At 49.6% G+C, this 13956-nt stretch overlaps 1 protein-coding gene across 1 annotated transcript in view; it reads left to right on the forward strand.

Moving 5' to 3' along the window:
• Positions 1–723: 723 nt before the first annotated feature.
• Positions 724–13956, forward strand: part of HDAC1 (histone deacetylase 1) — a 143121-nt gene continuing 129888 nt past the window's right edge. Inside the window, exon 1 of the mRNA XM_078680723.1 lies at positions 724–859. Within this exon, the coding sequence (XP_078536849.1) occupies positions 811–859 (49 nt within the window). The 5' untranslated portion in view covers positions 724–810. The remainder of the gene's footprint in view (positions 860–13956) is intronic.

Raw genomic sequence — 13956 nt, forward strand, 5'->3', positions numbered from 1 at the left:
TCTATGGTGCTTAAATACTTCTATTCCTGGATTTAGAGATATGGGAAATTTAAACAATTAGCAAAATGGATTCGATGACGTAATAAAACGGTGGGTGAGGGGACCAGTGGATTAACTTTATGCACTTTGAACTTTAATCAGAGGAAGCTACCTACACATTAAGCAGAGAATGCGACAGGGAATTGGGCGAGGGAAAGAAAACATAACAATGGAGCTGCAGCGAAGGTCAAAGGTCACTTTGAACCAGGCCCTAAATTGATACCTTCGGGAATTACAGGAGTTTTAGATTTCACACTTCGTTCCCTACAATTTAAGCATAAATTAATTTGGTACAGTCCGCAGAGTTTCGCACAGTTGTCATCAATACTGCCTGGTCTGGTCCTAATTTCATTCACACGTTAGTGAGCATGAGGTTTCCCACGCTCCCACAATGCACCAGAGCCTGCAATACCTGTAGCCCAGCAAAATGCCCACTCCCTCCTTCCTGGGCTAGGCGGAGTTAGACACTCCTCACCCCTGCCCCCGCCCTTCCATAGGTACAGTCCGAGTAGGAACAGACAGCGAGCATGGAGTACTAGGCTGGCTCCGCCTTCGGGAGCCGGCTCGGTTCCTGGTGTGCGATGATTGGATAAACCCGATGTTAGTCAATGGCTCAGCGTGAGTTTTGTCCACTGATTGGCCGCATCGGTTGTCAGTATGCACTCTTTCGTTGCCGCCTTGCACTGGGATTGGTAGATTAGCCATGACCCTCCCCAGGCGGTGGTAGTCTGGGTGCGCGACGCGCGGTGCGGGTCCCTGAGAAAGCAGAAGATGGCGCTGAGTCTGGGGACAAAGAAGAAAGTCTGTTACTACTATGACGGTAAACGATGGGGACTGAACATGGAGCGGGTCGTCAGAAGGGGGAGTTTTAGGATTGTGAGAGTCTTTCCGCGGGGCTCAATTGTGAAATGTGACCAACCCTTATGACCCCTTCAACACCCATGACCCGGCCCTGCCAAACTCCTCCTTAATCTTCGCTGCACACTTTAGGGCCTCTGCAACTACATAGGCGTAAATCCCGGTGCACCTATTAACCTCACCTGTATCCCTAACTGGCTTGTCCTTCTACCCCTTAACTTCCGTGCATCCCTTGCCCTGAGCACTTCCAACACCGTAGGATCACTATCTTGATGCTCTGTGGGCCTCTTAACTTCACTGCACCGCCTTAAACTCCCCTAACACTCTTACCCCTTCTTTGCCCCCCCTTACCCCTTCTTTGCCCCCCCTTACCCCTTCTTTGCCCCCCCTTACCCCTTCTTTGCCCCCCCTTACCCCTTCTTTACCCCCTTGCGCCTTCTTTACCCCCTTGCGCCTTCTTTTCCCCCTCTTTCCCTTCTTTGCCCCCCTCTTTCCCTTCTTTGCCCCCTCGTTGGTCCTCCTTTGCCCACCTCATTTGCCCCCCTTTGCCCCATACCCTCTCTGTGCCCTTTTCCATCATTTTGACCCTCACCCACTGTTTGCTTCACCATCTCTTTGATCCTTCTAACCAACTGGTGCGCCCTTTCAACCCCATGGTGTGCCCCTTGACTCTGCGCCCCCTGACGGCCCCTCACCCCTGTGCGCCCCCTGACGGCCCCTCACCCCTGTGCGCCCCCTGACTGCCCCTCACCCCTGTGCGCCCCCTGACTGCCCCTCACCCCTGTGCGCCCCCTGACTGCCCCTCACCCCTGTGCGCCCCCTGACTGCCCCTCACCCCTGTGCGCCCCCTGACTGCCCCTCACCCCTGTGCGCCCCCTGACTGCCCCTCACCCCTGTGCGCCCCCTGACTGCCCCTCACCCCTGTGCGCCCCCTGACTGCCCCTCACCCCTGTGCGCCCCTGACTGCCCCTCACCCCTGTGCGCCCCTGACTGCCCCTCACCCCTGTGCGCCCCTGACTGCCCCTCACCCCAGTGCGCCCCTGACTGCCCCTCACCCCAGTGCGCCCCTGACTGCCCCTCACCCCAGTGCGCCCCTGACTGCCCCTCACCCCAGTGCGCCCCTGACTGCCCCTCACCCCTGTGCGCCCCTGACTGCCCCTCACCCCTGTGCGCCCCTGACTGCCCCTCACCCCTGTGCGCCCCTGCCTGCCCCTCACCCCTGCGCGCCCCAGCCTGCCCCTCACCCCAGCGCGCCCCAGCCTGCCCCTCACCCCAGCGCGCCCCAGCCTGCCCCTCACCCCAGCGCGCCCCAGCCTGCCCCTCACCCCAGCGCGCCCCAGCCTGCCCCTCACCCCTGCGCGCCCCAGCCTGCCCCTCACCCCTGCGCGCCCCAGCCTGCCCCTCACCCCTGCGCGCCCCAGCCTGCCCCTCACCCCTGCGCGCTCCCTGACCTCCCCATAACCAATGCGCCCTTGACCATTCCATGTGCTCCTGACTGCCCGTGCATCCCTGACCGCCCCCACGCTGTGCGTATCTTCCCAGCTCCTTGACCCTCTGCTCTGTGCGTCGTCCCTGATGGTAGTGCGCCACGACAATCTGAGGCCCGACGCCCCTACCCCTATGGCCCCTGCCACCAACTGCTTGTGCGCTGCAGAGGCCTCCTGCATCCCTGATGGGCCTTCTGATCACATCTGACCTTCATCTTCTCCCCTATGTTCACTTAAAGAGCGCAGCAGGGGGCATCAACTGGTTCCACAGGATATAAGGGTCACAGAGGTGGTCACCCTACCAATTTACTTTACAACAAAATGTTATCTACTGCGACCCCCCCAACACTGTACGTGACAGTTTTTCGATAGTGGTAGCACTTGATAGTTTTTTCCTTAATTGTCTCTGAATACCAGATACTACTGCACAGCCATTAAATAGTTAATTCTCAATTTATATACATGACTCGCTCATATTCACTTGGTTATCAGTCAAGGAGGTGGCATAGGTTTGGTTTGAGTACAGTATAACATGGTAATCTCACAGGACGAAGTGCAGTCAGCATTAGTCTTAATGAAAAATAAGATTCTAGCTACACATCAGAAATATTGGGTAGTTAAAATTATGAAGCGTAAAACTAAACTGACGGGCCTAGCTAGCCATTTTGGGAGCAGAGAAATAAGCTAAAATGTATCCTACTGCCTTAGTCAAGTAATTGTGAATATATTTTTTAATGCATTCGAAAATAATTTCTCTGGTCTGCTAATTGCAAACGCGTTGCTATCTCCAGCCATATAAGGTGCACAGAAGCAGGTCGTGTTTCAGAGAGAAAGGTGTCTGTCACTAAATCCATTCATTGCTCAAATGGGTATTGTAACTAATGTATCTGAGCCTGCCTGACACTTCCCAAATTTTTCACAATAAGTCTATTCATGTTCGAGGTATCTCACTCAGTTCAGTCAGAACTGAAGAGCCTTTCCCAGTCACCATTCCAAATGGATCGGAGAGATCTGAGATACAAAGTTTGTGTTCCTGGTTGCCAAAAATAGGTGCAGTGGCCCTGAGAGAGACTGGTGCCTTCTTACTCCTGTACTGGATGTTAACAGGGACTGGTTCACTATCATCAAACTTGATGAATAATACATTTCAGATATTTACTATGATTTGGAGGAAAATTGTAATTGAATTTATGTAGCGCTTACTACCCCTGATGACACGTCAAATCGATTTTCGGTGATTAGCGCGCGAATTCGGAACTCAAAAGGGATTAGTGGTGAATTAGTATAGGGAAATATAAATTAATTTGAGTGGTGGGCATGTAATTGTGTTAGTTGGATTGAAATAGAGAATGGAGGGAAAGAAGAGGTAAAAGTCTAGAAGTGCTTAGTGAGAGATCATAGTGGTAGGAGAAGGTTTGTGATGAGTAAAGGAGAGATGGGGGGAGGAAAGAGTCTCTAGGAATGGATAAGGGAGATTGTTAGAAATGAGGGTCTCTAGTTGGCAAGGTCATGCTTTTTTGTCCAAGTAGGGACCCTTCTTCCTAGTCAAGATAAGGGAGTTACACTCCTAAAATAACCCCCGTTCACCCCCTTGGTAGCTTGGCATGAGCAGTCAGGCTTATCTAAGAGGCAGTGTGTAAAGCATTTGCACATAACCAACAGTAATACAGGGTAAGCACTACAAAAGGACACCACACCAGTTTAGAAGAATATCCAATATTTTTATATACTCAAAACAAGACCAAAAACGATAAAAATCCACAATACAGTACTTAGAAATCTTCAGTTATCAAAATAACCTTGAAAAACAGTTTCTTATAGTCGATAGCTCCCTGGTTGATGCCGAGGCATGGAGCACTAATAATGCGGCATGACAAATGCTGGGGAAGCTGTAGCGAAAACGAAAAAAACAAAAACATCACATCACGTTGAAAGCAAAGCTGTTGCAGCACAGTCTTTCGCAAAATTAAGCCACTGCTAACAAGCAAGCACTAATGTAAAGGGCAGGCGAGCTCTAGCTGGAAACCAAAACATTGTCTGGAACCGCAAGTTGGGTCCATACCTATAGAAATAATATCGGCAAACATAAAGCAGTTTATAATAACTTCATTGCCACATTGCATTAATAAGGCGGTTGTACAATGGAGGTGAGGGGAGGGCTGTAGCTAAAACAAAAAGAAAAGCATCACCTCACAAGAAACCCTAAGGGGTTGATGCAGAGGCATGGAGCACTAAATAATGCGGGTTAAGAAATGCTGTAGCGAAAACGGAATCAACAAGCTCATGAAGCTCCTTATCGTTTACTGAACATGGCACAGAGAAGGCTTAAGAAAATAGTGAGATACAGAGGGAGATATAAGATATATAATTAGAATAAGAGTGTGTGACAAAGAGACAAAACAAGCTCTTGGCATTGCTGTGGGGAGGAGAAATGCGAGACACGGCCTGGCGGTCGTGAAGTGTGAAGCAGGGGGCGGGGGAGCGGTTGCCTTTCAAGTAAAGCTCTCGGAGGCGGGTGGGAGCTAATGGCAAGCGCGTGCTTGTGTTCACGTGAACTGTTTGAAATCCGCCGATGGTTTGATAACTTTTTTGCCTACTAAAATTCTCCCCTATCCATTCCTTGCGGAATGGGATAGGCGAGACCTAAAAATCACCTTCACTAAAAGATGCAACTTTAGATTCTGAGTTCAGGCATACTAAATTTTATTTTTCTACCTAGTTCCCAGGGCCAGTTATATGTATAAGATGTTATAAACAAACTCCCCATTCTGTCCTATGGGAACAGGTAGCCTTGCAATAGTGAAAAACAAAATTGGCAGTAATTCCCTATCATACACCAGGGCATGTCCAACCTTTCACATACACTGCACCCTGCCCACAGGGGTACCTTGGGCCTACCTTAGGGGTGACTGACCTGTAAGAAGAGGGAAGGTTAGGGCCTAGCAAGTGAGTGCACTTGCCAAGTCGACCTGGCAGTCCGAGTGCACACAGGCTCTGCAATGGCAGGCCAGAGTTACATTTACAGGCCGTTTGCGTTGGTGGCACAATCCAGTGCTGCAGCCACTAACAGAATTTGATTTACAGGCCCTGGCATGCTCAGTGCACTTTACTAGGGACTGACAGGTAAATCAAATATGCCAATCATGGAAACACCAATCCATAACACAGTTTACAACAGGAGCACTTGCACTTTACCACTGATCAGCAATGAGAAAAGTGCGCAGAAAACCAAGCCAGCAAAAACAGAGTAAAAACCGGGAGTTCAGAAAGAAAAACTCTGGGGAAACACTCCAAAAGATGCCAAGTCTAACTGAGATCATAGTAGTTAATTGAGGTGGATCCTTTACTGACTGTTTGCCGTCGCTGGGAGCCGATTTTAACATTTTACATTTGCCTGCTTCTGCAAACCCACGCCTTGCCGGACCCGCTCCGCGGGTCCCGCTGCGCCCTCCTGGACTTTGGACTTTCTGGGGCTGTGAGGACTGAGTGATTACAACCGTCTTGAGGCACCGGCAGGGCTGCGAGCAGTACTGCAGGGACTCAATATCCCAAGAGTCCCTGCCTGGTACACCTGTGGCTGCTCTCCCTGCCGGTAACGCCCCCGCCCCTAGCTCTACATAAGAGGTATTGGATCCCGCTGCGCGGTAGCGCGCGGGAGCGCCCGGGGCAAAGGGCGGGCCCTCTGTGGCCCGTAGAGTCTGGTCTGGGCCATATCCCCAGGTTATTATTTTGATTGTTTGGTAATTGTTATAACATTGGTACTAACAAGTGTGTCTATCCCTACTTCTTATAGTGCTGTCTTTTGGGTCCAGGGATGTGCTCTCGGGAAACCCGAAGTAAGGCTGCTGCTAGCGCCGCCAAACTGACGGGTACCCTGGATAATTTTATTGTGCGCACTAACACTTTAATAGATGAGGGAATTGCCCTCATGGAACGAAGAGTGTCCAGGGATCTCGAAGCTGCTAGGAGATCATCGTTAGGCCCTTTAGCCCATGTACCCTCACCAAACAGTTCCCAATGTATTCGCCTCTTAGACCCTTCACAATCTACCTCTGAAAACCAACCGGGTTCCATCAGCCAAACCGCATTTGAGGATCATACTCCCTTACTAACCCCCCAAGTTGCCCCTTTGACTTCACTAGTAGTACCTCCAGACATCATAAACGAACCTGAAGGACTACTAGCACTTAGAGGCCTTAGGGAAGGTGCTATACCCAAATCCTCGCATTGTTCGAATCAGGATAACACTGTTTTAATACCCGTATTGGCTGAGGGGGGAATTCCTAGAGATCCAAATGGTTTGTCTGGTGGGTTGGAGGTAGAAAATGACACTGTGGGCTTTGTAACAACTAACGAAGACCAAACTGCGGAGCATTGTGCTTCTCACCCCCTACCTTTGGGTATTCCCGATGACACAGCCTCAACCCAAAGTTTGGAAAACTTCCTTGAGGATTGTTCTCAGGTGGAGCAACCTGATGGGGAGGAAGACGAGAAAGGCATTTTTATGAGCTCTATAGCTTCACTGATTGCTTCCCTTCTGGCCCCTTTGGAAACCAGACTAAAGAACATTGAAGATAACCTGAAAGCCTTAAATCTAGAATTAAAAGGTAAACCAAAACCATCTCCAATAAAGACTACTGGAGGTCAAGTTTTAGTTGGTGATACACCTTCCTTGCCCTCCTCACAAGCTGTAGGAAATGCCCCGGCCCCAAATGTGCGTCCTGCTAAAACCCTCCCTGCCAAGACTGTTAACAATAGCTCCAACATTTTGCCCTCCAAGTCAAACAGCTTGCCTTTAAAAGTGAAGGTTGCCTCCACTATTGCCCCTAAATCCTCCAATACAACTGATCCTAAACCACCCCCAGCCCCTTCTGTAGGTATTAAATCGCGTCGGAACATCAACCTACCCCCTGATGCTCACCCCTATGTAATAGTATTAACAGGAGTTCCTGAGCTCCCTCCCTCTTCATCTGAACCATTTTGGGCTCTTAAAAACAAAGTATGCTACTGGCTTGACAGAAATTACCCATTACCGCCAAATACTCGCAGTAACATGCTTATGTTAGAAAGAGCACCTTGGGTGGGCCAGAAGACCAAAAATATTCAGGGTGATTGTATAGTTGTGACATTTGAGGACCCGCGCACAGTGGAGTTTATCTGTGCCGGACCCCCATGTGACACGAACTCTCCTATACAGGTTAAATCGCTTTCCCATTTTTATATGCCTCATGATCAACGTAGCAATAGATGGAGCTGGTTAAGAGCTTCGAACAATTCAAGATGGGGATCGAGAGAAGAATCTTTCCGTGATCATAAAGCTAACTTCTGGGATGGAGGGGAAGATAGAGGTTGGAGTACCGTGCGAAGGAGAACAGGCAGATATCCTCAGGGGGCTAGCCAGTTTCAGGGAGATTGGTTGGGCCAGCAACATTACCCCCCCCCCCTCTTCCTTGCTTTAATCATTTTAGTAGTTTAGAGGGAGTAGATTGACTTTCAACCCACATCCCAGGTGATAAGGTCCTAATACAGAATAGTGGAGAAAATAGAGAAGACTCTGTGATCGATATGCCCATTAGAACGATTGAATCTGAGTGCATCCCCTCGCCCACAACTCCCGTAATAGTCACTGACCCTCGGTCCATCCACATTCTCTCTTGGAATATAGCGGGACTAAGAAACAAGCATTGAGAATGCAATAGGTCTCGCAATAGAAGAGTTTGACCTTTTTCGTTTTGCAATTGGATGAGTGGCGTTGCGTGGATGAGTGGCGTTGCGTGGATGAGTGGCGTTGCGTGGCGTTGCGTGGATGAGTGGCGTTGCGTGGATGAGTGGCGTTGCGTGGATGAGTGGCGTTGCGTGGATGAGTGGCGTTGCGTGGATGAGTGGCGTTGCGTGGATGAGTGGCGTTGCGTGGATGAGTGGCGTTGCGTGGATGAGTGGCGTTGCGTGGGTGAGTGGCGTTGCGTGGGTGAGTGGCGTTGCGTGGGTGAGTGGCGTGTGTGAGTGGCGTGTGTGAGTGGCGTGTGTGAGTGGCGTGTGTGAGTGGCGTGTGTGAGTGGCGTGTGTGAGTGGCGTGTGTGAGTGGCGTGTGTGCGTTGCGTGTGTGAGTGGCGTTGCGTGTGTGAGTGGCGTTGCGTGTGTGAGTGGGGTTGGAATGCAATATGTCTCGCATTAGAAAAGTTGTAGTTATTGGTCTAGTAAATGACATATATTATTTATTTGTTGGTTGTTAAAATTGCTAAATTGATGGCTTTGTCATTTACAATGCCAATATAATATAATATAACTTTCGCGAATGTGACACCTATAGCATTTGGAATCCAACATGTTTTGTATTTACGTGACTTATATGGCAGCTCTGGTCGTTATGCCACATATCTAGAGAGCAGGAGAGTGCAGCAGGGGAGAGAAGCACAGCAATGCAATAGGTCTCGCATTATGAAAGTTTGAGCTATTGGTATTGTAAAGGACACATTTTTTATGTATGTGCTTGTTTTGAAAATAGCGTAATTAATAGCTTTGTTTTTAACAATGCCAATAGTTTTATCTTCCGCAAATGTGACACCTATTGTAACACAATATGTGTTGTGAGGGTGAGGTGTTGTGAGGGTGAGGTGTTGTGAGGGTGAGGTGTTGTGAGGGTGAGGTGTTGTGAGGGTGAGGTGTTGTGAGGGTGAGGTGTTGTGAGGGTGAGGTGTTGTGAGGGTGAGGTGTTGTGAGGGTGAGGTGTTGTGAGGGTGAGGTGTTGAGGGTGAGGTGTTGAGGGTGAGGTGTTGAGGGTGAGGTGTTGAGGGTGAGTGAGGTGTTGAGGGTGAGGTGTTGAGGGTGAGTGAGGTGTTGAGGGTGAGTGAGGTGTTGAGGGTGAGTGAGGTGTTGAGGGTGAGTGAGGTGTTGAGGGTGAGTGAGGTGTTGAGGGTGAGTGAGGTGTTGAGGGTGAGTGAGGTGTTGAGGGTGAGTGAGGTGTTGAGGGTGAGTGAGGTGTTGAGGGTGAGTGAGGTGTTGAGGGTGAGTGAGGTGTTGAGGGTGAGTGAGGTGTTGAGGGTGAGTGAGGTGTTGAGGGTGAGTGAGGTGTTGAGGGTGAGTGAGGTGTTGAGGGTGAGTGAGGTGTTGAGGGTGAGTGAGGTGTTGAGGGTGAGTGAGGTGTTGAGGGTGAGTGAGGTGTTGAGGGTGAGTGAGGTGTTGAGGGTGAGTGAGGTGTTGAGGGTGAGTGAGGTGTTGAGGGTGAGTGAGGGTGAGGGTGAGGGGTTGAGGGTGAGGGGGAGGGGTTGAGGGTGAGGGGTTGAGGGTGAGGGGTTGAGGGTGAGGGGTTGAGGGTGAGGTGTTGAGGGTGAGTGAGGTGTTGAGGGTGAGTGAGGTGTTGAGGGTGAGTGAGGTGTTGAGGGTGAGTGAGGTGTTGAGGGTGAGTGAGGTGTTGAGGGTGAGTGAGGTGTTGAGGGTGAGTGAGGTGTTGAGGGTGAGTGAGGTGTTGAGGGTGAGTGAGGGTGAGGGGTTGAGGGTGGGTGAGGGGTTGAGGGTGAGTGAGGGTGAGGGGGTGAGGGTGAGGGGGTGAGGGGTTGAGGGTGAGGGGTTGAGGGTGAGGGGGTGAGGGGGAGGGGTTGAGGGGGAGGGGGAGGGGTTGAGGGTGAGGGGTTGAGGGTGAGGGGTTGAGGGTGAGGGGTTGAGGGTGAGGGGTTGAGGGTGAGGGGTTGAGGGTGAGGGGTTGAGGGTGAGGGGGAGTGAGGGTGAGGGGGAGTGAGGGTGAGGGGGAGTGAGGGTGAGGGGGAGTGAGGGTGAGGGGGAGTGAGGGTGAGGGGGAGTGAGGGTGAGGGGGAGTGAGGGTGAGTGGGGGTTGAGGGTGGGTGAGGGTGAGTGAGGGTGAGGGTGAGTGAGGGTGAGTGGGGGTTGAGGGTGAGTGAGGGTGAGGGGTTGAGGGTGAGTGAGGGTGAGGGGTTGAGGGTGAGGGGTTGAGGGTGAGGGGTTGAGGGTGAGGGGTTGAGGGTGAGTGAGGGTGAGGGGTTGAGGGTGAGTGAGGGTGAGGGGTTGAGGGTGAGTGAGGGTGAGGGGTTGAGGGTGAGGGAGGGTGAGGGGTTGAGGGTGAGGGGTTGAGGGTGAGGGGTTGAGGGTGAGTGACTGCATGACTTAATTGTTATCACTGCGCTGCTCTCTGCAAATGTATAAAGCGCTCTGATACCCGTCAAGTTTTCGCTATAACAAACTATCAAATAAATAAATACTTGCATGAAGTCCGTGTTTTCAATTTAGCGGCTGAGATGTATTTTGTTTAGTTCATTTCGTAAAAGAAATAGCGAGTCATATTGCCTGTGCGAGTTCTTTTAATCTTGCAGAAGCAAGGCTGCAGCACGCCACATCTTGAGAGATGGAGCGACGTGCAGCATACAAACGATATACTGTGGTTTTACTGAGCAAGGGACGGGGTGCTGGGGGTGAAACGTGCTGAGAGATTTTTATTATGTGGGAAAGAAAGGACAAGACATTAGGAAACATCTGGACAATTAATCTTGCAAATCTAGGCCGATACACTAATGGTCTGCAACGTTACTCAAGGCTCCAGTAAAAAAAAAGCGGAAACCAGATCTGGCCCAACGCGTGCTATTGTTGGGACGATACATGTACTGCAGGCGGTAATGACAACCCTGAACTTATTAAGGAGCTCAAAATGGGGTTCAGATTTCAGAATGCATGCTGGCTGGTCGGCGATGTGTCCTCAGTTCCCCTCCCGGTGTAGCGTCGCCTTTGGGATCCACCAAACACATGCCAGGCGGAAGGCAGCAGATGGGGTGCCTGGGGCTTTGAAGTAGGGTGTCCAGAATTTCTAAGCCAAATGACTTAATTGTTATCACTGCGCTGCTCTCTGCAAATGTATAAAGCGCTCTGATACCCGTCAAGTTTTCGCTATAACAAACTATCAAATAAATAAATACTTGCATGAAGTCCGTGTTTTCAATTTAGCGGCTGAGATGTATTTTGTTTAGTTCATTTCGTAAAAGAAATAGCGAGTCATACTGCCTGTGCGAGTTCTTTTAATCTTGCAGAAGCAAGGCTGCAGCACGCCACATCTTGAGAGATGGAGCGACGTGCAGCATACAAACGATATACTGTGGTTTTACTGAGCAAGGGACGGGGTGCTGGGGGTGAAACGTGCTGAGAGATTTTTATTATGTGGGAAAGAAAGGACAAGACATTAGGAAACATCTGGACAATTAATCTTGCAAATCTAGGCCGATACACTAATGGTCTGCAACGTTACTCAAGGCTCCAGTAAAAAAAAAGCGGAAACCAGATCTGGCCCAACGCGTGCTATTGTTGGGACGATACATGTACTGCAGGCGGTAATTACAACCCTGAACTTATTAAGGAGCTCAAAATGGGGTTCAGATTTCAGAATGCATGCTGGCTGGTCGGCGATGTGTCCTCAGTTCCCCTCCCGGTGTAGCGTCGCCTTTGGGATCCACCAAACACATGCCAGGCGGAAGGCAGCAGATGGGGTGCCTGGGGCTTTGAAGTAGGGTGTCCAGAATTTCAAAGCCAAACAAGACGGAGGGCATTGCTGTGGGGAGGGGGTGGAGGAGAAATGCACACGGCGGGCAGGGGAGGGGGCGGAGCGGGGAGAGCGGCATGTGGGTGTCAAGAAGCCGGGGCCTTTGAAGTGAAGCTAAGCTTCACTTCAAAAGGTGTCGGAGGAATGCGGCTGAGGGAGATTGTGGCTGTGCACGCGCTTTTAAGCTCAATGCACATGCGCATTGAGCTTAAAAGTCACGGGCACTGCAAGGAATCGCCACGATTCCTTGCTTCTTAGTTAAAAGTTGTTTAAGCTGCAATAGGCTCGCAAGCTCGATGCGCATGCGCATCGACAGGCGAGACCTAAAAACCTTGAAATCCCAGAATAGAATGACTTTGTTGATAAGTTTCATATATGTATGTTTCAGGAAACATGGTGCACGACTCCCCAATATAAAAATGGGTACTCCTCTTACTTTGTGCCAGCGGTCTCCATAGGTAAAGGGCGCCCCTCTGGCGGCCTGCTTATTTGGGTGAAAGTGATTTTGAATTATTCTGTTACGATACATAATATACTGTCAAGTGACATTCTGCATATTTCTCTGAAAAGTCCCAATGGGAGTTGTGTTCACCTGTTTTGTGTATATGCTAGAGGGACACCGGGTGGTTCTATTTCCCCAACGATTGAGCTTTTAGATGCTAAATTGACCGAGCTTCCACCTAAATCTAAAATCTTGCTGGGGGGAGATTTTAATTGTACATTTGAACCTTTGGATGTTGAGGATGGTATGGGTTCAAATTCCGAAGACGTGAGTCAGGCCATTCCACTGTTAACGTTGGCGCCTATTAAAAAGTGGACTGCAAGAGCATTACAGTTGAATGCATTAGCTCTGGACCATAACTTACGGGCATTAAATGGCCGGACAACCTCTGATTGTGAAGGAGCAATGACCTTCAATAGAATTAATTGCCCATCACGTATTGATTATATCTTCTTAGATGTACCTTCCTGGGCCAGTCTAAAAGACATGGAAGTCAAACAGTCCTCTGACAGTGACCACAATCCACTTTGTATGGAAATTGGCTGGGGCAATGGGATTAACAACAAAGGTGGCCCCGAGATGATTACAAAGGATGTTCAACCATCCAATTGCAATCGGAAACTGAAGTGGGACGTGGTTAAGCTTGAAGAGGGGAAAATCGATAAAATTAGGGAACTGGTCCGAGTAGAAACTTCCAACCTTGTTGAGGTGGTAAGAAGTAATATTCCACTTATGGGCCAAAAACTATTGGACCAATACCAAACTTTTACTGACAAAATAGGAGCAAATTTTGTTAAAACACCCCAAAGGAAACCCGCAGTGACCAATGGACTGTCTAAAGAGAATCCGTGGTTTACTGCAGAGTGCAAAGCCAAGAGGAAAGCTATTGGCACAGCAATAAAACTAAAGGACCCATTATTAGTTAGATTAGCAAGGAAAGACTACCGTGGCTCCATTGCTTTGGCAAAAAAAAATTGGGAGGAAGAGCATTGGCAAAAGCTCAAAACTGCTGCCAGCGGTAAAAACTCTATTATATTTTGGAAATTGATTAATAAGTTAGACAGGAGGGCTGGTAGCCCAATTGTAAATCATATTACTGACCAGCAATGGTACGCCCATTTTTTAAAATTATACTGTAATCCTGTTGACCAGGCACCCATCCCGTCTTTGTTGGAGTTTAATAAAATCGCATCTGGTTCGGAAATGTTGGCTAATGGAATACCTTTTTCCGAGTTAGAAGTTAAAGCTGCGATTCTAAAGATGCATCCAGGGAAAGCAGCCGGCCCAGACGGCTTGCCGGGAGATCTTTTATTACATGACCCCCCCACTCTGGGCTAACTATATAGCTACTTTATTGGCTCTTATTCAGTTAGGCCACCCAATCCCTGCATCATGGAAAGGTGCGGAGGTGATCACAATCTTAAACAAGCATTAGAAATGCAATCGGGCTCGGATTTATTTGAGTTTGAGCTAATGGCATTGTAAATGCCAATGTATTGTTGCTATGTGTTATGGAGTGTGTTCATGTGGTG

This window comes from Lissotriton helveticus, chromosome 3_1, assembly GCF_964261635.1.
Source record: "Lissotriton helveticus chromosome 3_1, aLisHel1.1, whole genome shotgun sequence".
NCBI lineage: Eukaryota > Metazoa > Chordata > Amphibia > Caudata > Salamandridae > Lissotriton > Lissotriton helveticus.